Source organism: Saccopteryx leptura, chromosome 12 (genome assembly GCF_036850995.1).
Source record: "Saccopteryx leptura isolate mSacLep1 chromosome 12, mSacLep1_pri_phased_curated, whole genome shotgun sequence".
NCBI classification, from domain to species: domain Eukaryota; kingdom Metazoa; phylum Chordata; class Mammalia; order Chiroptera; family Emballonuridae; genus Saccopteryx; species Saccopteryx leptura.
Window position 1 is genome coordinate 10835141 of NC_089514.1, and position 23984 is coordinate 10859124.

General features: G+C 56.1%; 1 protein-coding gene across 4 annotated transcripts in view; it reads right to left on the bottom strand.

The window, feature by feature from the left end:
• The window catches only part of ADCYAP1R1 (ADCYAP receptor type I), a 61303-nt gene that overhangs the window by 20411 nt on the left and 16908 nt on the right, over nucleotides 1–23984 (bottom strand). For all 4 annotated transcript variants that reach the window (XM_066353832.1, XM_066353834.1, XM_066353833.1 and 1 more), the window contains exons 4-13: nucleotides 17882–17989; nucleotides 14076–14096; nucleotides 13072–13113; nucleotides 10356–10468; nucleotides 9644–9741; nucleotides 9147–9279; nucleotides 8184–8337; nucleotides 7743–7803; nucleotides 6612–6681; nucleotides 1666–1757 (exon numbers count right to left, since the gene is read on the bottom strand). In XM_066353832.1, coding sequence (XP_066209929.1) covers nucleotides 1666–1757; nucleotides 6612–6681; nucleotides 7743–7803; nucleotides 8184–8337; nucleotides 9147–9279; nucleotides 9644–9741; nucleotides 10356–10468; nucleotides 13072–13113; nucleotides 14076–14096; nucleotides 17882–17989 — 892 coding nt within the window. The remainder of the gene's footprint in view (nucleotides 1–1665; nucleotides 1758–6611; nucleotides 6682–7742; nucleotides 7804–8183; nucleotides 8338–9146; nucleotides 9280–9643; nucleotides 9742–10355; nucleotides 10469–13071; nucleotides 13114–14075; nucleotides 14097–17881; nucleotides 17990–23984) is intronic.

A 23984-nucleotide genomic window follows, 5' to 3' on the forward strand; every position in this document is an offset into this window, starting at 1 on the left:
GGGCTGACTGACGGCAGGAACGACCTCTCTCGGGCAATTAGTCAGTTGCAGAGAACAGGTCCCACTGGTCCCCCAGCGCAGGGACTCACTCAGAGACTTAGTGACTGAGTATGGATGAGTCATTTTTGACTTACATTAGCATACACATACAAGCATGGGTTACAAAAGTATGGAAAAATGAAAAGACACAGGACATGGATAACACACAAGGAGGGGGGTCTTTCCCAATATAACAGAATCATCCTTTATGCAGAAAAAAAAAAAAACTTCCCCAGCCAGGCCGTGGGCTGGTCCCCCGCCCCCAGGGGCTGCGCTTCCACAGGGGCGTTGCTTGGGCCAAACGGACAGACCAAGGACCACGGGAAGCCCCGGGGAGTCTTAGGGAGGTGCCTAAGGTGGGTCGCTAAGCAGTTCCTGCCTCTCTCTCTCTCTCTCCCTCTCTCTCTCTCCCTCTCTCTCCCCCTCTGTGCCTCTCTCTCTCTCTCTCTCTCTCCCTCTCTCTCTCTTTCTCTCTCTCTCCCTCTGTATGTGAATGGTTGGGGGGAACCCTCTGCTGGGGACTCTCTGCCACCCCACTTGTCCACTGGGAAGCTATTCAAGTTCTGAGCCCCATGCTGGGCCTCTGATGAAGGCTGGACAAAGCCCCCCACTGATGCCATTGGACTACTTCAGCTCTTTCTAACCTGCTCTCTTCTTTAAAAAACTGAGGAAGTAACACATACGGCTTATACTGTGCCCGTGGACGGACCCCAGAGACTGTCCCCCGATTCTATGCATCCGTCTGGCCCCTCCAGCCAACCTCAGGGAACTGACCTCCTTCCCCAGCACTGGTGTCCCCTTACCCCACAGAACTAGCGGGTCAGACTTCCGACCCTGAAGCAGAAAGAGGCAGATGGGAGGTGGTGGGACTCAGAACGGGCTGAGGGCCGGCAGAGGGGGAAGACAGAGCCAGCGGGGAGGGCTGCTGGAGCCCCGACTACAAAATCACCTCTGGAAGCAACCCAAAGGGCAGGGGAAGTGACAAAAACGCTCCACCCGACGGTAAGGGGCTGCCTGCACACCCCATCAGTCCAAAACACAGTGCAGGTCCCTTGGCTCGGGGAAGAGGGAGTTTTAGGAGGAGGACCAGACCCAGAAGCAGAGCTGCCCTGAGGAGAGGAGAAGAAAAAGAATCCCCCCTTCCAACACTCAGCCCGGCAAGAATGCCCACGTGCCTCACTTGGCGAAGGCTGAAGCGACCTGTACACACTGGGCGGGGATGGCAGCGGCAGGCAACCAGCGGCATTCATGAGCATCTCAAAGAACCAGGACACCCTACGTAAAGGAAATCCGGCTTCTAAACCAACCGAGAGGCTAACTCCCTTAGGGAACCTGGCAATTTCCCATCTTGCATTTCCCCGGGGGATATAACATCTGCCAGTCTCTGCTTGTCTCTCTTTTCCCTTCTATATAAGAAGAGCCGTATGAATTAGGAGCTCCTGGGTTGGCTGAGTCCAGATGGGCAACTAGATTTTAAAGGCACTTTAATCAGAAAGAAATCTTGCAAAAAAGCCCACGCTGGGTTACCCTGTCAGCAAAACCCAAACCTCTCCTCCCGCCGCGACCTGAGTGCAGGACCCTCCCGGCTGTGGGAAGTCGCTCCGACATTCACACGGTGGTACTTACAAGTAGATGCTGGACTCGTTGCCTCCCATGTCCGGAGACTGGAGTTTCTGCACCAGGATGACGATGATGCCGACAAAGAGCCCGAAGTTCACCTGGGGAGCAAAGGAAAAGCAGACGGAGATGGTTCTGAGCCGAGACTCCCCCTGCCCTTGTCTCTGCACGGACTGAGCGGAGACTCCCCCTGCCCTTGCCTCTGCACGGACTGAGCCGAGACTCCCCCTGCCCTTGTCTCTGCACGGACTGAGCCGAGACTCCCCCTGCCCTTGTCTCTGCACGGACTGTCATTCCCCCCCCCAACACCGCCCCCTCTCCCCGATCTCCTCGAGATCCCATCTAGTCTCATAACCCAAAGCGGCGGCGTGCGGCGTGAGAACGCTGGCTCCCGTGGCTGCCATGACGGGAGAGAGGGAAGGGGGGAAATAGTTCCATGGGAGTACTGAGAAACGGGAAGGGCGGTCATGAGCGAGCCAGGAAAGTGAGCAATTTCTGGAAGAGAGAGAGAGCAAGCAGGATCAGGGTGATGGAAAACTTCCAGAGCCACGCAGATAGTGAAGAGGATACCGCAGAGGTGAGAGCCGCCCTCTGGGGGAACTCCCAAGTTCAGAAGCACTGAAGATGGACAACCACACGCATTATTAATTAAGAGCCTGTCTGGGAATAGCAGAAGCGGCATTTACCTTCAGATAAAGATCAGGGGCAAAAGCTCTCTAAAACCAAGTGGGACACTGGGGTAGAACGAGAAGGGAGGAAAGAGGCAGGCAAATAAATAAATAGCGAGGAGGCACCACGCACGAGGGGGCTGAACAGCGCCATCTTCTGGATACAGCCGAGGCAGCACTCTGAGAAAAACACGGAGAGCCTGACGCTTCCTTACGAAAAAATAATCGCATGCTGACGATAAAAACATTTAAGCATTCAAATAAAAAACTAGGGAAAGAGTACCACAAATGTAACTTATACAAGGAGAGAATTCATAAAGATAAAAAATTCATTATCGCCTGACCAGGCGGTGGCGCAGTGGATAGAGTGTAGGACTGGGATGCGGAGGACCCAGGTTTGAGACCCCGAGGTCGCCAGCTTGAGCACAGGTTCATCTGGTTTGAGCAAAAGCTCACCAGCTTGGACCCAAGGTCGCTGGCTCGAGCAAGGGGCTACTCGGTCTGCTGAAGGCCTGCGGTCAAGACACATATGAGAAGGCAATCAATGAACAACTAAGGTGTCGCAATGTGCAACAAAAAACTAATGATTGATGCTTCTCATCTCTCCGTTCTTGTCTGTCTGTCCCTGTCTATCCCTCTCTGACTCTGTCTCTCTGTCTCTGGGGGAAAAAAAATCATTATTAAGAAACGAGGGGAAAATAGGAGACTTGATCATATAAAATTAACTTCGACATTAGGTCTTGTTGGGATCATCTGTTTGTTCTCACAGATCTGCTAGGACTAGCAAACAGCTGCAGGAGGGCACGGGTCTGCCAGCCACACTCTCCACGACCTGCCCAGTGTCTGGTCAGTACCTGGAACCGAGCTCAGTCATCACAGCTAACTGCCTGGGTGAGTCCCTCCAAAAAGGCAAAAAAGGATAAAACAACAGATGCATAGAGTATTTTAAACCATGAGAAAAAACCAAACAAAATGGGAAATATAAGTTAACAAAAGCAAATTGAGGACACCTGAACAGAGCAATGACCTCCAAAGAAATTTTACAAGGAATCAAAGAGGAATGCAGGAAAAGGCACAGGCTCAGATCACTTTGCAGAGCAGCGTCCGGACACCTCTAAGGAAGATGCGGTTTACACGCTGCTCCATTGTCTAACAGCAAAGAAAGAAAAGCTCCCAAATCACCAATGAGACGAACAAAACCCTGCGACAAAACACAGACGCACTCGCAGGCCTACGCCTAAAACCAGACAACTTACAGAGAGCAGTGCAAAAGCTACACGAAATAGGAGCACATAGACTTTAGTGGTGTACTAGAAGAACAAACAGATCATGGCCAGAAAGGATTCATGTGAGGAATGCAAAAAACCCCACTAATATTTGCTATAGAAACAGATTAAAACAATAAGCTACCATCATCCTTCAAAAGATTGGCAAATTGGTAATCATCACATCAGCAAAGACACAAGAAATAAGTGCTCTTGTACTCGCTAGCGGAGGGCAATTTGATATTCATGAAAATGTTAAATGTACACAGCCTTTGTCCCAGAAATCCCACTCCTGGAGGTTTATACTAAAGACACATCCACACATGCTCAAAGATATGCACACATATGTCCATTGCAGCACTGTCTATAACAGCGGTTCTCAACCTGTGGGTCGCGACCCAGGCGGGGGTGGAATGACCAAAACACAGGGGTCACCTAAAGCCATCGGAAATACATATTCCCGCCGGGGTCGCAACCCACAGGTTGAGAACCGCTGGTCTATAACGAAGAAAAATTGAAATACTAGAAATATCCATTACTAAAGGATAAGTTACTGCAATAAATGTCTCCAGATCACATTTGCTAAAATGTGACTCCCATTCCCAATTTTAAAAAAATACACACTAACACAAGTCAGGAATAGAAACTTTGCTAAATTCATTGAACAGTAGTTTCCCCAAATTACAAACATCATCAAAACCAAGGAATCAATGGTATAAATATTAGAAAGGAAGAGGAAAAACTATTTCCAATTAACGATTATATAATTTTCTACCTAGAGAAAATCCAGAAGAAACAACTGAAAAGGGATGAGAACTAATAAGAATGTTTAAAAAAAAAAAAAAAAAGACAAGAAAAAATAAAACTAAACTAAAACCTTCCCTCTTTATCAGTAGTAATCTACAAAAAATACAACGAAAGAATGAATCCTGGACACAATGAAAGCATAGACCATCTGGATTTATCTTGGAGATAAATTTAACGAGACAACTAAAAAATGGTACAAAATGACTCTATGAGAAAGACTAATAAATGGAGATTCGTTCCATGCTCTTGGAGGGAAAGACAGTATTTTTTTTTTTGGAGAGAGTATTTTTTTTTATTTTTAAAGACTTTATTCATTTTAGAGAGGAGCGAAAGAATAGAAAGAGAGAGAGAGAGAGAAGAGGGGAGGAGCAGGAAGCATCAACTCCCATATGTGCCTTGACTGGGTAATCTCAGGGTTTTGAACCGGCAACCTCAGCATAATTGGTCGACGCTTTATCTACTGCACCACCACAGGTCAGGCTTGGAGAGAGTATTTTAAGAAAATCAGTTGCAAGCATCCCTCCTTATTCACAAGAGATACTTTCCAAGACCCCCAGTGGGTGCTTGCACAGATAGTACCAAATCATATATATATATATATATGATAAAGTTTAATTTATATAATAGACACAGTAAGAGATTAACACTACCTAATAACAAAACAGAGCAACTATAACAATACACTGTAGTATAAGTTATGTGAATGTTCTCTCTCTCTCTCTCTCTCTCTCTCTCTCTCTCTCTCTCTTTCAAAATATCCATCTGATAACCAAGAGAGCTGCTAAGTGACTCTCGGGCTTGTGAGCCTCTCCAGTGGGTCTGCACTGGACGAAGAGAGGGCTCGCGCCTGGGAGGTCCGGTATGGGACAAAGCGAGATTTCATCACGTTCCTCACCGTGGCCTCTAATTTCCAATCTAAGACTTAGGAATTGCGTATTTCTGCAATTTTCCATTTAATAATTTTCCCAGACCACAGTTGACCACAAGTAACTGAAAACTTAGAAAGCAAAACTGTGGATGGGCAGGGAGGGGGGTGGGGTGGGGTAATTAAATCTGCCAAATCAGTTCCTCAATTCAATGTCATTCCTATAAAAATTTCAACTAGGCTTTCTTTCTTTTTTTTTTTTTCTTTTGCAATTTGCAAAGGGATTTGAAATCTACCTGAAAAAGAACAATGAGCAATAAAAATTTTGAAGAATAAAAGAGGGGAAATTAGCATCCCAGATACAAAAGCATGCTACAATATTACAGTAACTAGCCCAAGGGGTATGGGTCATGGGAAAATCTAATAGATTAGTACCACAGAATAGGAAATCTGGAACCAAACAGAATACAGTGAATGTTTATGGTACAATGGCATTTCAACATAATGAAGAAAGGATGAGCTAATCAATAAAAAGAATTGAGAGGGTAGAACATTAATCCATTGGGGAAAAAACTAAAATTAGGTATCATTTCAGATCAAGGAGATAAAATCTCAGCTGAATTAAAGCATGTAATAACCCAATCCACAAACATGTGCCAAAACAATTAAGAAGCATATTTTTTTATCTTAGGTCTGGAAAGTCCTTCTTAAACAAGAAACAAGGCCCAGAATTTGTGAAGAGAAAGTCTGATATTTGGGCTGTACAAGAGTTAGGCCATCTTGGAAACACACTTACAACATGTATACCAAATAAAGTGTTACCATCCTTCAAACAGTAAGAAAGACAACCAGTGGGCTAGAAAAATAAGCCAAAATAAGTAAGTAAAAAGGTAATAACCAGAATAAAAACACCTTGTCAATAAACATCTGGGAAAAAATACCCTTTGGCACTAACTAACAATATGGAGAAATATGCACATTAAAGCACTGAGCAACTATTTCCCCTCCATAAGACTGTGTAAAAATTTAAATGATGGATGATAGTACAAGTGTAGTAGACAATTGACCCAGCAATTCCACTTTTAAGGATTTATTCGAAATAAATATCCACGTGCACTCAAAATTATGCACTGAACTGTTCCTGGTAGTATCGTTCATGATGAGGAAAACTGAGACAATATAAATGACCAACGCTATCAGGATAGCTAAATATGCATATCCGTGTCACAGAATACCATGCGGCCATGAAAAAGGTTGGTTTAGGTTGGTGACCTCTATATTTCTTCTCCTGCCCTGCCTTGCTGTCCAATCCACCACCTCTTCCCTGCTCCTCGTCCCAAGGACACTCACCATTATGGAACCGATCACGGGGCCTTTGATCACCCACCACAGAGCCGTGTTGTCATTCATATCCCAGCAGCTGAAAGATGGAGAGAAAGAAGAGAGATTATACGCGGGGGCAGGACGCCTGCAGGACCATGGCTCTCTCTGGCCCCCGGCTGGTGCTTCTTTTCCTGCAGCTACCCGAGGAGGGCCGGCTGGAAGGAGCGCTCCCAGGGCCACGGTCCTTCCCTCCGCTCCTCTGTCAAAGCAGGGCTGGAAGCCCAAGACTCAGGATCACCAAAGGCCTCCTGGATAAGGGCCATATATTCCCCCTGTGGGGCACAACTTATCCTTAAACCCCTTTCTCCCTTCCCTAAAAGGAAAACAGACACTGGGCTCCGGGCCCAGGAGCAGAGCGGGGCTCTGAAACCCTGCGTGTTCTCACTGCCTTCCACCGTGGCGGGCCCAGGGCATAGTGGGTGCCCAGGGCGCGGTGCGCAGTCCGGGCGAGTTAACGTGGAGTCAGGGCAGCCGCGGAGAACCCACGAGGCAGACCCTCCCTGGGGCTCCTGAACCCACGTGGCAGACCCTCCCTGGGGCTCCTGAACCCACAAGGCAGACCCTCCCTGGGGCTCCTGAACCCACGAGGCAGACCCTCCCTGGGGCTCCTGAACCCACGAGGCAGACCCTCCCTGGGGCTCCTGAACCCACGAGGCAGACCCTCCCTGGGGCTCCTGAACCCACGAGGCAGACCCTCCCTGGGGCTCCTGAACCCACGAGGCAGACCCTCCCTGGGGCTCCTGAACCCACGTGGCAGACCCTCCCTGGGGCTCCTGAACCCACGAGGCAGACCCTCCCTGGGGCTCCTGAACCCACGAGGCAGACCCTCCCTGGGGCTCCTGAACCCACGAGGCAGACCCTCCCTGGGGCTCCTGAACCCACGAGGCAGACCCTCCCTGGGGCTCCTGAACCCACGTGGCAGACCCTCCCTGGGGCTCCTGAACCCACGAGGCAGACCCTCCCTGGGGCTCCTGAACCCACGAGGCAGACCCTCCCTGGGGCTCCTGAACCCACGTGGCAGACACTCCCTGGGGCTCCTGAACCCACGTGGCAGACCCTCCCTGGGGCTCCTGCCCCAGCTCTCAGGCTCGCACTCACCCGATGTCGTCGAAGTAGAGTCTCAGCACGGCCCACACGGCCACACACACAGTTGGGGTCCCTGCAAGAGCAAGAAGAGGAGTGCTGTGATAACAGGAACCCCTACAGGGTCTGGCATCCTTCTCAGGATATTGTTCCCACTCAGACAGGGGGCTCCGACCTGGAGCCCTGGGGGCCCTGACTGTCCCTTAGACGCAGGCCTCCTAGGGGTTCACGTCTCCCTCAGACCGCGGGGCATTGTGCCTCCCAGAGGACTCCCTGCGCATACCCCCCAGGCAGAGCGCTTTCTGCGGGCAGGAAAAGCAAGAAAGAGTCCAGGAAGCGGGTGCGCGCCATCAATGGGGGGGGTGGGGAAGTCCCTCCTCCCCTGACCTGGCACTCCCTGATGGTGGCACCAAGGACACGCCTGGCCGTGAGCCTCGAGCCTGGCCAGTGACCTACCCCAGCCAATAATGGTGTACCAGTAGAAGTATCTTCTCTCGGGGAAGAAGGTCTCCACCAGCAGGGTGAAGAGGTACAGGCCCTCGATGAACAGCCAGAAGTAGTTGGACACAACGCAGTAGTGAAAGAAAACCATCACGGCCTTGCACTCCACCTGCCGAGAGAGAGACACAGGGAGAGCCGGGGGGTGGGGTGGGGTGGGAGGGGACGTGAGCCCCCAGCCCCGCCCCGCAGAGCCCTGGAAGTCCAGCCCGGCAGGACCGGGCAGGATCCCTTGGACCCTCCCGCTCTGGCCTCTCGGGCTCACGTATCTGCAGGGTCTGAAATGCAGCACTCCTGGACCCGAGGAGTAAAACCGCAGCAGTCTGTGACTCTGAGTCGAAGCTGCCCATACAGGCCACACTGCCCGGGTCAAAGAAGGACAGGTGAGCAGGGAGGTCCCTGCAGAGGCTCCTTGATAAAACGAGGGCTTTAGGCACCCTGGGGTGGGGTGACTCTCCTGGCCCCCACAAATCTCAGAGAGACTTCCTCTACCTGTGCTCTCCGAGATCAAGGCCCTGTGCTCTGAACTGCTTTTTCTACCCTATCTCACCAAAACCTATCTTCTCTGCTGACCTCCCAAAGGCCCAAGGCCCGAGGAGGTGGTCTAGAAAGAAGGCCAGGCCATCAGCCCCTGGACTCCGTCCTGGGCGATTAATGACCAGGGGCCAGGCCAGGCCTCTCTCCGAGCCCACGTTCCTCCTCAGCCAAGTGGAACCCGGCCTTCCCATCCAACCTTCGCCCGCTCTGCCAAGAGCACGCCCGCCCGTGCCGAGGGACAGGAGGTGGTGCCACACGGGGGACTCATGGGCCGCCGCAGCCCCGTGATCGTCCCCGGGTTTCTGTGTTCCCTGGGGACAGTCTGGGGACAGTGCCGGAGAGCAGTGGGGGGCAGGATGGCCCGGGAGGGCTCAGCTCACTCACGGTGGAGACGGAGCAGTGGCTGCTGTCCCGCTCCGCATACAGGATCCAGTCTTTGATGAAGACAGAGATGGCCCTCAGCATGAAGGACACAAACAGGTTCATGTGGATGAAGTTTCGGGTACAGTGCAGCTTCCTACACCAGCGGAAGAGGCGGCCTTGAAGCGGCGACCCCACGGCATTCTAACCCCCCCCTCCCCGGGGTCTGCTCTGGGCCCCCTGCCTGGCTCTGTCTCAATGGGGTCTCCCACCTAGACCACCCCTTCCTCCCGCCTCCCCGAGCTTCAGGCCCCTGTCACCCGGCCCCAGGACTCCTCCTCGAGGCTAGACTTCTCCCTCCAATGACCTTTCTGTCTGGACCAGGAAAAGACGAGGGAGGCACGCAGGTCTCCGGCCCCGGGCAGGCCAGCTGCCCTCTCTGGGGTTTCCCACGTTATCCTAGGGACGGGGCTCTGAACCGGGGCACGCTGAGCTCCTGGGCACCCTGCGGAAGGTCTCACCGAAAGCGACACAGGATGACCATGGCAGTGGTGAGGGTGACGAGGGACGTGCTGTAGCCAACCGTGTACAGGGCCTTCACCGACAGGTAGTAATAGTCCTGGAGCAGGGCACAGAGCAGGCAGAGGTTCACGGGGGCTGCCCCAGTCTCCCAGGCCCAGTCTCCCAGGCCAGGGCCCGCCCTCCTCTGGGCCCACCACCCAGCTCCTCCTTCCTCCCTTCTCCTCTTGCTGACCTCCCCTCCTCCACGCCCCCAGCAGTGCCTCTGCCGCCGGGACCTCCCCAAGCCTGCGTCCCCTCTGCACAGTGTCCACACTCGTCAGTGCTTGTGGAATGCAGGACCACTGACCAGTCCCAGTGGGCACCCGCCTCAGCCTAGGAAAGGGTCCACGAGGACCCCTGCTGGGTCTGGCAGCAACCCCCCCCCCCACTTGCTGGGCCACAGCAAGGCTGGGTATCCTGGGGGAGTAGCCAGGGAGGTGGGGGACACATGACGAGGGCTGAGGGAGCTCAGGCAGCAAACCAGCCGCTTCCCAGCCCAGAATGAGCGCATCCCATTGGCCTCCGTGTGCGTGTCTGGCCCGGGTACACAGGGCGTGCTCGTGAGTGCTGCCTGGGGACCTGAGAGTCCCACAGTCCCAGCGGGAGTCAAGGCCTCTTCAGCACCACCTCCACTGCTCCCAGGTGGGGGCGGGGGGCAGGGCAGACACTCACCTGGTCCCAGCTCTCGTATTCGCCATAGTCATCCAGCCCACAAGCATCCGTGTAGTAAGGGAACGGCTCCGACCAGCCGTCCTCCGTGCAGTTCCGGCTGACCACCCTCAAGCCTGCAGCAGAAGGAGAACGTAGAGGCATGACAGTGATTCAAGAGGGGTCCCTGAAATTCTTGTTCGGAAGTTACTTGGGAAGTGGGGATGCCTGGAAACCCATATGCGCCTCTGGGAAGCACGGCGACTCCAGGGTCCTGAAACCCTCCGCTGTCTAAAGGCACGCAGCGATTGCCCGCGGACTCGGGCTCAGCCTTTACAAAGGACTTGGAGGTGGGGGGCAGTGCAAGCTGATTCCATAACAAGGGGACGGGGCTGGGCTGAATCCATCCTCCCTAGCTTTCGGAACCGGCAAAGGCTCAGCAGGGAAATGCCTGAGCACATCTCAAACTTCTGGGAGCCGAGCACCCTGGGATCAGAAACAGACATCCCAAGACCACATATCCCACCCCTCCCCCAAGGGATTCTGGTCCAGAAGTCACCTTGAGTGACCTTGAGCTGTGAGTTCCCCACACACCTTGAGAAACTCAACCCTAGGTGACACTTTCCTGGGAGCTCTGGGCCTGCCAGCAGCTGCAACACCCCGCACCGAAGGGACACGGAGCACTTCATTAACAAGAACCAGACCTCCATTAACCTGGCACACGATCTTATTAGGATATATACTTGGGCTGTTGTTGTTTTTTTTCAAAAGAACTTCTGCCTTTCCAGGTTTAGAGGTCTGTTTTCTGTCACTAACATATGTTCGTTTTCTTTTGATTGGCTTTAAAGGGCCATTTTGTGGGACGCTAGAGGGGGCAGGAGTCATTGGGTGTAGTGCAGTGGGGGCCAGGCTGGTTTCACCACGCCTGGGGCTGTTTTAGCCGTTAAGGGTTACTTAGTTCATCCTCCCCTCTCCTGATCGTCTGTAAGGGTGACCCACGGGTGTCCAGGGAGAGGCAGGAGGCAAGCCACTGCCGCCAGCCCAGCCCCTGAGGGTGGCCCCAGATCGACCCCTGTTCCCGCACTGGCTTCTTGGGAGTCCCCACAGTACATTAGGACAGTGGTCCCCAACCCCTGGGCCACGAACCGGTACCAGTCCGTGGGCCATTTGGTACCGGTCCGCAGAGAAAGAATAAATAACTTACATTATTTCCGTTTTATTTATATTTAAGTCTGAATGATGTTTTATTTTTTTAAAATGACCAGATTCCCTCTGTTACATCCGTCTAAGACTCACTCTTGACGCTTGTCTTAGTCACGTGATACATTTATCCGTCCCACCCTAAAGGCCGGTCCGTGAAAATATTTTCTGACATTAAACCGGTCCGTGGCCCAAAAAAGGTTGGGGACCACTGGATTAGGACACAGGGCATGGTGCTCTCTTTCACAGGATTTTGTGCCCAGGACTTTGCCTGCAAGAGACACCTGCAGCAAAGGGGCTCCGCCTCCCAGGTTGTTGGAGGAACCCCTCACTCTGTGGCCGAGGCCACCTCTGGAGAGCTCTGGAAGGAGGCGAGGGCAGAGGCTGAGACAGAAAACCTCGCCCCCACCTCTCCAGCCTCAGGCCCTTGCTGGCTGAGTGGGAAGCTCTGAAGCCAGTTCTTTTAGCCAGAGAGTTAAAAAGGCACATTCCGGGGCTTCAGGGAGCAGCAGAAGGGCGGTGACCCTGCCGTGAAAGAGCCGTGGCAGAGGGGGCCCCGGTCTCCACAGCCTCTGGGACCCTGCGTCCTACCACACAGGACAAGGAGGACGCCTGGCAAGCCCAGGGAGGGACGGAGTCACTTCCACGTCAAGTTCTACGCCAGCTGTTCCTGCTCCCAGCAAACCTGTCTCGCCTGCTCCCGGCAAGCTCCTCCCCAAGTCCCCGTGAACACCTCGTCCGTCCAGAGTGCCCACACCTCCCGGGGACACGGCCTCACCCCCTCTCCGCCTTGCCCACGTCGGGGTGGTGGGGAGAGGAAGGGGAAGCCACTTCGGAAAACAATTTTTTAAAAAGTGTCCTAGAGGTAGGCGCCATTTCCTTTCTTTTATTCTCCTTTTTTTCTTTTTATCACACAGTGTGGGCGCAGGGACAGAGAAGCCTCTTTGCTCAGAACTCCGCCACGAGTCGGCCACGCTATTACTGTTCCAGCGCCCTCCCGACTGTCGGAACCCCGCCGTGACCGCGCGGGTCCCTGTCCTAGGCTCTTCGTCCCCAGTCACAGGCGTACAGGACCTCAGGGCAGTGGCTCTAGACCCGCCCATCCACGGCACCTGGAGCCCGGCCAGAGATACACCTTCTCAGAGCCCCTCCCCCCAGGTCTACTAAATTAAAGACTCTGGGCGAGGGCCCAGGCGCCTGCGTTTTAACAAGTGCACTGGGGGACTGTGACCACAGTGAAAGGAGGGGGAACGGCCATTCTGCACATGGGAGTTCGAAGCTAGGGGCCACCTGGTCCAGCTCTTTCTCTGGGGCTCCAAGAGGTCTGTGTTGCCCCCAAAATTGGATGCACAATGTTCTGAGCCCCGGAGTGCTAGGTGCCAGGGGGAAGATCCAGGGTTTTATCAGAGAGGACAAGGGACCTGCCACAGAGCACATAGCCACAGAGAGGCACAGCCTGGCCTGGCAGAGGGGTCCCCACACTCACGCATCAGCAGAGGCCCCCCCTCTTCCAGCCAGCCCAGGCTTGACCCCAATTTACCTGAGAGATGCAAGGAGTTGCTGTCTTCAAAACCAAACTCTCCTGCAAAACACAGACGCGGGCATTGAGTCCGAACGCCGGGCTGTCAGCTCGCCGGGGCTGTCCACACTGGCTCTCCCCACGGGAAGGCCAAGGCTGCCCGCGGTCTGGGGGACCGGGGCTGGGGTCTCAGCCAAGAGGCGGCCCAGCAGCCGCCGGCACCCCCTTCTGACACACACACGGCATGTTCTGACTGCAGTCACATTGCTTTGTATGTCTGTGCTCCTGATGCTTCCAATGACCCAGTTCCCCCTCAGGACCACCGGAAGTGGAAATGGGACCTTGTCGGGGTGACCCGCGGGCCCCCTCCAGAGTGGGAGAGGAAGGAAAAAGGATGACCGGGCCTTTTCGAGGAAAAAACAGGGAACAGCCACACCAGTCCTGGGCTTGGGGTTTCTTCTTCGCTGCTCAACCCCACCCCACCCCACCCCCACCCGGGACCACTCTCCTCAAAGGGGACCCGGAACCAAGGACGTAATCCTCAGCTCTTTCCCTCCGGACCCTACTCCCACCCCCACCCATGCTGACTCCTCTCCTAGCAATGAACCTCCCTGTCCCTCTATTTCTCCAAATCCTGCTTCTGAGGCAAGCCTGCTGTGCGTTCCAACTCCGCAGCCACCTGGGGATGTCAGTGTCTGAGTGGGCACACGCACACATCCAGGCTTGCACACACGCCGCCCCCTCCCCCGTGGGCTTGTTCCCAACCCCTCCGTGGGTGAGTCTCATCCTCCCAAAGAGAGCCCATGAGCACCCTGAGGCTAAGGGCCATGTCCTCCGTCCCCCTGCCCACCCACCCCCACCTCCAGGATGGCCCAGCAGGAAGGGGGAGGAGGGAAGAACTGGTCCTGATGAGCCTCTCTATCCCCCCCCACCACCACCCATTCCCAGCAGCCAGGGCTGGGTTCCAGCTGGATGGACAGAGGGACAGGTGGTCAGCAGTCTGTCCCCTCCAGGGCTCCTCTTACCGATGGCCTCTGTCTCCCAGACTGAAACAGAGAAAGAGAGAGAACGCAGAGGTGAGCGAGGGCTGAAGTGGGCCCGCCCACCCTGGGCCCCACCGATCCCACCCTGCCCCTCCCTGCTGCCCACCCCGCCCCTCAACTCCGGAGACTGGCTCTGCGGTGAGGGCCACACGCTGGGGACCAGCCGGGCCCTGGAGACCGCTACCTCCTCCTCTCCAGCAGGACACCGGGACAGAGGAATGAGCGGAGACATTTGAGAGGAGAGAGAGGGCTCCCCTGGATCTCCACGGCCTCCCACGGGACCCAGAGATAACAGGAGACGTGCCATTCTCAACTTTCTAAGTGGGTAAGGCAAGTCTCACTGATTCAGCTTTGTGAACGGAAATGCTAAAGAGCCCTGCCTTAAGAAACCATTAAGAATCGGGTGTCAATAACACCTTCATTGTACAATTGCCAGACGGAAGGGTAGAGTTTGAAGGAAAGTTTTGGTTTTTTTTTAAAGTCTTATTTTACTGCTGAGTCATTTTGCCTTTTTTTTTTTTTTTTTATTGTTGAAAAGAAGCAGGGTGGGCATGGTACCCAACGTAGAGTAGATGTTCAATAAACTTCAAATAAATGAATGAATGAAAGGAGGCCATGAATGGAGGGTGTGACTGATGTGGTTTCTATAGGAATGAGTTAGAGACCGGGCTGCGTCAGGTCATGTCCCGGGGCGGCCACACGCCTGACGTCCCACCTCCCACCCTGCGCTTCCCTCCTATGTCTCTGCTCTCAAAATTCATTTCCTATCCTGTTCTAGACAGGATGTGGCCACACCCAGTCCCTTAGTTGTCAGGATGAGAGAGATTGACTGCCACCCTCCTTCTGGGCTGGAGATGGAGGGGGTGTGGCTAACAGGCCCCAGAAGGGGAAGGGGGGAAGGGGGAGGGGAAGGGGGGAGGGAAGGGGGAGGGGGAGGGGGAGGGGGAGGGGAGAAGGAGAGGAAGGGGAAAGGGAGGGGGAGAGGAAAGGAGAGGGGGAGGGAGAGGGGAGGGGAAAGGGGAGGAGGAGGGGGAGGGGGAGGGGAAGGGGGAAAGGGAGGGGGAGGGAAGGGGGAGAGGAAAGGAGAGGGGGAGGGAGAGGGGAGGGGAAAGGGAGGGGAAGGGGGAGGGAAAGGGGGAGGGGAAGGGAAGGGGGAGGGGGAGGGGGAGGGGGAGGGGGGAGGGAAGGGGGAGGGGAAGGGGAAGGGGAGAAGGAGAGGAAGGGGGAAAGGGAGGGGGAGAGGAAAGGAGAGGGGGAGGGAGAGGGGAGGGGAAAGGGGAGGAGGAGGGGGAGGGGGAGGGGAAGGGGGAGAGGAAAGGAGAGGGGGAGGGAGAGGGGAGGGGAAAGGGAGGGGAAGGGGGAGGGGAAGGGGGAGGGGGAGGGGAAGGGGGAGGGGAAGGGGGAGAGGAAAGGAGAGGGGGAGGGAGAGGGGAGGGGGAAAGGGAGGGGAAGGGGGAGGGGGAGGGGGAGGGGAAGGGGGAGGGAAGGGGGAGAGGAAAGGAGAGGGGGAGGGAGAGGGGAGGGGAAAGGGAGGGGAAGGGGGAGGGGAAGGGGGAGGGGGAGGGGGAGGGGGAGGAGAAGGGGGAGGGGAGAAGGAGAGGAAGGGGGAGGGGGAGGGGGAGGGGAAGGGGGAGAGGAAAGGAGAGGGGGAGGGAGAGGGGAGGGGAAAGGGAAGGGGAAGGGGGAGAGGAAAGGAGAGGGGGAGGGAGAGGGGAGGGGGGCTTGCAGCTACACCCTGTCTTCTCTGGTCTAGGTGTGGAAGTCTGAGAGAAGCCTGGCACCTCATCACACGGGCTCTCTCCTCCCACTGCCACACTTCCTGTAAGCACCTGCCACGCCAGGGAGGGTCCCGGTTAGTGGAGTTCCAGGTGCATAACAGAATTTGCCTCTTTCCCTCACAGACAAGACAGGGTGGTGGCCGGCAGGACTCTAGTGGAGCAGAGCTTGGGAAATCTCTGCTTCTAGAAGGACATCAGCTGGGGCCTTAGGTGAAGGAAGAAGCTGAGGTCCAGGTCTCAAGGGACCCGTTCATGGCCAAGCGTGTGACCAAGGCCCCAACCCAGGGCTCAGCGGTCCGTGGGTGGTTCTCAGTAAACCACCTGTCTGGAGACTGGCCCCACTGTCTCTCCCGCCCAACCCCCCGCTCGGTGCCCTCAGCTTGCCACCCGGCTTCTCTTGACTCAGGAGTGCCGTGGAGGGCCAGGGTCTGGCTCTAGACTCTTCCTGGGTCACGGTTCTAACCAGACACCCGCCATCTCTGGGAGTCTGCAGGCCTCAGCTGAAGGCAGAGTTCAGCCTGGAGAGCCCACCAGACTCACAGCCAAAGGGGAGACCTGGTCTCAGACTGCTTCCCAGAGATGCAGCCAGTAAGGCCTCGTGCCTACAGGCAGAGCGCTGCCCAGTCCCCGCTCCGTCTCCCTGCACCCGGAGTCACAAAGCCCACCCACTGCCCACCCTAAGGACCCCCACACCAGCATGGGGCCCCTAAATATCTCCAGAGCACTTGGTAAACCACCCCCCAGAGACCTCAAACCCAGACACGCCCCAAACTGAGCTCTTTACAACTCTGGGCCCCTCTGTGCCCCTCCCTGGCAGGGAGGGTGCCGTCACACACAGCTCGGCCAAGCCGGCAGCTCCCGTGTGCCCGCTCTCCTCTCACAGGCGGCCCGGGAGCTCCCCGGGAGCAGGACCCCTGGCCTTTCCTCTCCTGAGCCCTCATTGCTGCCTGAGGACAGCGAGGACCAAGAACACGCTTCGCTTACTGCTCACAAGTGTGCCTGACCCGCTGTGGGGGTTGGGGCCCCGTGCGAGTGTGGACTTGGGAGGGCGTCTTGTGTCCAGCTGCCTGGGGTGTCTCATTGTGTGTCTCCCTGGGTCCCTGAGCTTCTCCATGAGTGACAATGATAATAAGATCAGCTAACAATGACCACCGAATGAACATTAAAACGTGCCCAGAGGCCCTGGCCAGTTGGCTCAGCGGTAGAGCGTAGGCCTGGCGTGCGGGGGACCCGGGTTCAATTCCCGGCCAGGGCACATAGGAGAAGCGCCCATTTGCTTCTCCACCCCCCACCCCCTCTTTCCTCTCTGTCTCTCTCTTCCCCTCCTACAGCCAAGGCTCCATTGGAGCAAAGATGGCCCGGGTGCTGGGGATGGCTCCTCGGCCTCTGCCCCAGGCGCTAGAGTGGCTCTGGTCACGGTAGAGCGACGCCCCGGAGGGGCAGAGCATCGCCCCCTGGTGGGCAGAGCATCGCCCCTGGTGGGCGTGCCGGGTGGATCCCGGTTGGGTGCATGCAGGAGTCTGTCTGTCTCTCCCCGTTTCCAGCTTCAGAAAAATACAAAAAAAAAAAACAAAAAAAAAAACAAAAAACATGCCCCGGCCTGCACTGAGTGACTCCCACGTGCACCACGGTCCCCAGTGACCACGCCCCGTTCCTATCTGACAGACCAGGGAAGAGGGGACAGAGGAGGAAATGCCCTGCTCAAGGCCCGCAGCTGGGTGAGTGATGGAGGTCACGGGTGAGAGCCCAGCCTTGCCCCAGCCGTCACGATGGGCCCCACGTGGACCTGGGAGTCAGGTCTGAGGGAGGCCTCCGTGACCCCGTGTGCAGGAGGTCTGTGGTTTTATCCCCCATGCCCACGCCGGTATGCTAACTCCGGAGCAGGGAATACCTATCTGCCCGCAGGGCACCCAGCGTCCCTGGTACCTGTGTCCCAGGATGGTCTGGGGCCCGAGCGCAGGGAGCGGGCTGGACTGAGTGTGGCCTGAAGAGGCCCCGGGGCAAACCCACCTTGGTCTGGATCGAAGACTTGGAAGAATTTGGGGCAGCTGACGATGACAGTCTCGCCCACGTGGGCGGGCTTCCAGCACGTGAGATTGTCCCACATCCCAGGGCAGCCTGTGGGGGAGACAGGCATGAGAGCCAGGCCCTGGCAGTGAGCACCCCTCCGTGGTCTGGGTTCCCCTGACACGGTCCCTAAGGCCCAGCGCCATGGGCTTGGGGGAGGGGGCGATGGGATGGGAGCTCACCAGGGAGAGGACCTAGACGAGGGGACCCCGCGGGCCCCGCTTCCGGGTGGGCAGAGGAAGGGCACGGGATGGCGCGAGCACGGCAGAGGCGAAGGAGGAAGAGGAGCAGCGGTGGGATTCCGCCGGTTCTCACAGGTTCGGCAGAACCGATACCTAATTTTTTTTGTTGACTCTGGCAAACCGGCTGTTAAAATGGCACCTGTGATCAGGGTTCTCTCTAAGGTGGGCGCCTGGACAGCCGCCCAAGGTGGAAATCCCAAATTGACATTCCTTACTCTTTTTTTAACATTCATCTGCACAACAGCACATTCTGATCGTCCGTTGTAACATTCATTCCGTCCATAGGTAAAAAAAAAAAAAAATTGCAAGTGAGGACGCCAATCAAGAAGTAGTATAGAAATATCTCAGAGAACAGTTTTGTTGTTTTCTGTCAGGTATTATTTAATGTTTTTTTTCATTAATATTTTAAAGCTCTTTCTTATAACATAATCTAGTTTTGTGTGCCTCCTTTTTTGTTCTTATTTAAGTATTAAATGCATAAAATGATAAACTACCTTTCGGTATATCATTTTTTTTTATATACTTAAAATGGTCATTAGGGCAGAGAACAGGCTGTTAAATTATTTGGGGTCTATACACATGGGCCGTGGAGAGGACGCCCTGCCAGGTAAAGGACAGCCAGCAGGTGACAGGCAGTGCCCCGTCCCCGGGGCTACCGTGAGGACTAATGACTTCACACATGTAAAGCTCCCGGCGGAGCACCAAGCTCACTCAGTGCGCATCCCCTACTGTTGTCATGAATTTCACGATGCCGATTAGGAGTCCCTGGAAATCATTCTCCTGCAAGAAGCCCGGCAGGAAGATGGACCCGAGCAGCAGAGGGCTCAGAATTGAGCCCGGGCCGGCGCTGGGCAGGGCGGGGCCCGCGGCAGGCCGCATGAGCCCACGGCCTCTCTGCGGGGGCCCACGACCGCCCGGACTGCTTGGACAGAAGTGGTCTGTCTCAGAACTGAGAGCTGGCTACTTGGAGGTCCCGCCCAGTCACAGTAACCTGTAGCATTCTGCTCCTGGAATGAGTTTGGGAACCCGGAACACCACAGAAAGCTCTGAGGACAGAAAGTCAACAAGTCAAAGATGCTGGGGGCCACATGGCAGGGGCCGTGTCCCGGGTGTCACAGCAACAAGCCAGTCACTGATGGCTCCTGCCCACCCACCCGGCAGGACTCCAGACGGCACACACTTTGTTGTGACATCAGGTCCTTAAAAGGGGCCCAGCAGCACATCGTTGGCCGCCGTGATCTGTGTTGAGCATGGAGCAGCATGGTCACATCTGGTCCGCGTCCCAGCAGCCCCGTTCACAGACGTTCCCTTAACATGGAACCTGGGACCCTGGCACAGCCAGCGTCTAGTGTCAGCTGATGTTCCTGAGGTCCCAGGGCACGTGAGATGGAGGTGAACAGTCAGGAGGACTCAGGGACAGGCAGGGGCACAGGGCTCAGGCGGGGGCGGCACAAGGAGGAAGTGGCCCCCAGGGTGGAGGTCCCAGGCCTGGAGGCAGGGCAGGGGGTGCATTCTCTTAACCAGCATTCTCTCTTAACCACCATTCTCTCTTAACCACCATTCTCTCTTAACCACCATTCTCTCTTAACAACCATTCTCTCTTAACAACCATTCTCTCTTAACCACCATTCTCTCTTACCAACCATTCTCTCTTACCAACCATTCTCTTAACCACCATTCTCTCTTAACCACCATTCTCTCTTAACCACCATTCTCTCTTAACCACCATTCTCTCTTAACAACCATTCTCTCTTACCAACCATTCTCTTAACCACCATTCTCTCTTAACCACCATTCTCTCTTAACCACCATTCTCTCTTACCAACCATTCTCTTAACCACCATTCTCTCTTAACCACCATTCTCTCTTAACCACCATTCTCTCTTAACCACCATTCTCTCTTACCAACCATTCTCTTAACCACCATTCTCTCTTAACCACCATTCTCTCTTAACCACCATTCTCTGAGCCCCGTGTGCCAGGGCCCACCAGGCCCAGGGCTACAGAGGTGGAGCAAACACGTTTGAGAAGTCTGCCCTTGCGGAGCGAGAGAGGGAAAGGGCACAGCCCCCTCAGTTTCTGCACGGCGGCCACAAGACCGGAGATTTGCCTGCTTCTGCCCAGGGCTCAACGTATGGCTCTGGCAAGTCTCTACCCGTTCCATCCTGACTCAGTTTCCCGGTGTGCACCCTGAGGGCTGGCTACTCTCAACTCTGAGAGACTTGAGCTCCGACCAGGAACAGAGACTCACTCCCCCATTACCCACTGGTGCCCACGAAGATGCCCGGGGAGGCCGGGGACCTTCCCTGGCCTCACTGCCATCTCCCACGGGGCATCCGTCAAGATTTCCTCGGGGCAGTGAGATAAAGGGCGGGCCTCCCGAGGGGAAGTCCAACCAGAGGAGACGCGGGGAGTGGTGGGCAGAGGGCGCTATCTGTGTCGGGCTCTGGGCCTGGATGAAGGGTCCAGTGAGAAGGCGCAGATTTGAGAAGAAAAGGGAAGAGGGCCTGGCGTCGATGGAAGAAGGAACGCCAACAGCCAGAGAGGAGCTGGCCAGAGGCCGAGGAGGGGTGGCCGGAGACACAAGGAGAACCAGGAGAGGTTCTGCCACAGCAGCCGGGAATGCGTGCTTCAGGGGTGGGGTGGGGGGGTCAAGTGCAGCAGACACTGCTGAGCGGCCCAGGAAGTTCCCTCGTCTCCCTGCCCCTGCAGAGGAGGCCAGAAATCAGGACCACTCCGAGTCCCTAGGAGCATTCTCCACTGGACACCCCAAGCCTCCCTATTCACCTCTCCCATTGTCAGAGGCATTCAGGCCGGGGCAAGGGGGGGGTGGGAGGGGGATGCCAGCTTGGTGGGAGAATGCCCACTCTCCGGGGCTGCTCCCACTAAGACATCTACACAAAGCAGCCGGGAGAGGCAGCGCCTGGTGACAACAACAGGGGGTGGGAAGGAAAGACCACTTGGGCCAGCTGAACAGAGAGGACGCAAGAGCCATTAGCCTCGACTGGAACAAAATCAGACGCTAATCTCAGGTTGTCATGGCGACAATTCTGTCCAGTTCCACGCTGTTCAAACCCCGTGAGACCAGCGGCTCTGAAGGGGCTCAGACAGAGGCGCAGTCGCCCCTTTGAGGAGCCACCTGAGGGGGCGTGGCTGTTGCTAGAACACGGGGCTCGTTCACGGGCACGTGACCGCAATGGCCTGAGTTAGGTCCAGTCCGTGTTTCTTATCTGTGCAAAGCGGACGAGCTGAGAGCCCCGTGCAGGGCGTGTGGGGAGGGCACTGAGGAGGCAGCCGACACCTCGAGGTCAGCGGTTCTCACAGTGTGGACCCCGGACCAGGAACACCACTGGGGACTTGCCATAAATGCAGGCGCCCAGGCTCCACCGGGACCCCCCGAGTCAGGAAGTGTGGGGCTGGTGTGTTTTAACAAGCCTTCCAGGAGTGGGGACCCCCCCCCCCCCGGCCAGAGTGAGGGTCCCTGCAGACCTCACTCACTCCTCCCTGACGCCGAGTGCCTGTTTAATCTCAGAGAGTCAGAAAAGCTGATCTTGCTCCAAGGTCGGGGACCCTGGGCCCAGCCCTGTGGCGGTTCCCTCCTCCAGGCCTCTCCTGTCTGTGAGGGTGGGGGTGTGGCTGGGCCCAGGCACTGAGCACCCTGGACTGGTCCCAGAGGCGGGTCAGAATAGCAATAAGCAGGCCTTGTTGTCCTCCTTACAAGCCTCCTTACCCTCCTGCCATGGCTGGCCGCTGCAGGCCTCCCTCTTCCACCTTCCCCAGATTCCTGGGACCCCCCAGGATGACCATACCTAACCACCCTACAAAGGGGAGGCGCAGCTGGACTCCCCCTGGGCGGGTGGGCTGCCCGGGGTGTGCAGAGATACCAGAGCAACCAGCCCGGCGGGCCGGGCCCGTGGCCTGCGTGCATCTGGGACCCTCATCAGTGGAAACGCAGGTTCCCACACACAGGAGTCCTTTCTCCTTCTCTCTGGCACGAGATTTCCGCAGCACAAAGAGCACCCCCGCTGGGGCCGCGGAGCTGGGCCCCGTCCCAGAGCTGGCTCGGCCCCTCCGTGTGACTTGGCCGGTGACTGCTACCTCTGGTCTCAGCCTCTCCGTGTGTCACGTGACCGAACTGGACTCAAGGTTGTCTCAAGTCCCATTGCGCATTCAGGGGTTTGGAATGAGGGACAAAACCACTAAATGCAGCTCCTCATTAACGGTCCCAATAAACATCTTTAAAACACGCCAAGGGTTTGCAGACCAAGTCGGAGGCCAGCTTTCACTCTCCATTGCCGTGCCGAAATGTGCTGCCTCCTCCGCCCGCCTGTTCCTCTCCTCTCCTTCCCCAGCGCGATCCTGTCCCAGGGCTTCTACTCTGAAGGCCACCAGACACATTACCCCCTGCTGTTCTCTGGGGGCTGCAGGTCCTGGCACCAGTGAGGAACCAGAATTTAAGGGGTGCAGGTGTCTTCCTGGGAACCCCAACCACAGGCAATGCCACACGGCTCAACTCTAACAGACCAGCACCCTCATCAGATGCACTCGCTTCACCGGGTTTAAGAGATACAGGAAACATGTATATATATAAATACATAAAAAATGTATTAAAGCACCCACAGTCTCTGGAACGAGCTAACAGATTTTTCTTGGTCATTTTCAAGTGTGTTTCAGGGATGCTGGCTGACCTGTGGCCAGCGTCCTAGGCACAGTGTGTGGGCTTGGGGACAGAAGGGACAAGGCAGGAGCACAGACGGGGAACAGCAGGAGGCCCGGCCTCTCTCAACTCACCCAAGCACAGATTAACAACATCACGCACAACTGTGGATTCTCAGTTGCACTCAGAGTTGGCCCTTGGCCCCTGGCCTGGCTTACTCATATCCCGGGAGCTGTTCTCTGGCCTAAGAACCCTGGTGGAGGATCTTCTCTGGCCAAATCAGTGTTTCCTGAACTTGGATATGCTTTACAATCATCGACAGGCTTTGAACTCGCACTCTCAACAAGCCCACCGCCCCAGTGCCGATCACTGGTCCGGGGAGGGCATTTTAAATGCTCTCAGTTTCAATACACCACCCAGCGCAACCACCAGCACAAGACAGCCTGCTTGCTGCCCGCAGTTCAGCAACATGTCCCGTCTGAAGCCAAGGATGCCCCAGGGGCCCAGCCTGAGGCTTCTCTCGGGCCCTAGCAAACCGTCCGCTGGCCGCTGGCAGCGCGGTCCACACTGTCCCAGAACAGTGGCACTGACGAGGTGCCCAGAGGCCACCTGCTCTGAAGGCCCCTTGAGCGGGGGCTCCTCCAACCTCAGCTTGCAGGAACCTACAGGCCACACGCCTGAGCTGAGCTAAGCGGAGCTGGACACTCTGTGGCCTCCCTGTCCCTCTCCTTCGGCTGCACTGGACCAGGGGCCTGGGAGACCCGGCCAAGGAGACCACCGAGGCTGAGGCCTCATGCTATCCTGGCCTTTAGAAAGACAAATGCCCTTCAGCCTTCTCATGGCCAAGAAAAGTGACGGCCCCCCTCCCCCAACCAACTCCTCTCTCCAGCCTCATTTCAACTTCCTCTGCCGTAGGACCTCTCACTGCAGGAGGGGGACCTGGGGTGCGGGTGTCTCCTCGCTCCTCTTCTGGGCCCAAAGCAGTGGTGGTTAAGAACCAGAACTCTGGAACCATCGAGCGCACATCCCGGCTCCACCTTCCTCGTGCGTGACGTACCGGGTCACGGGCGAGCAGCCCAGCCCCTGTGAGTCTGCAAAGCCTCGTCTGCTAAGGGCAGGGACAGCTGCCCAGGCCTTGGGGTGCTCA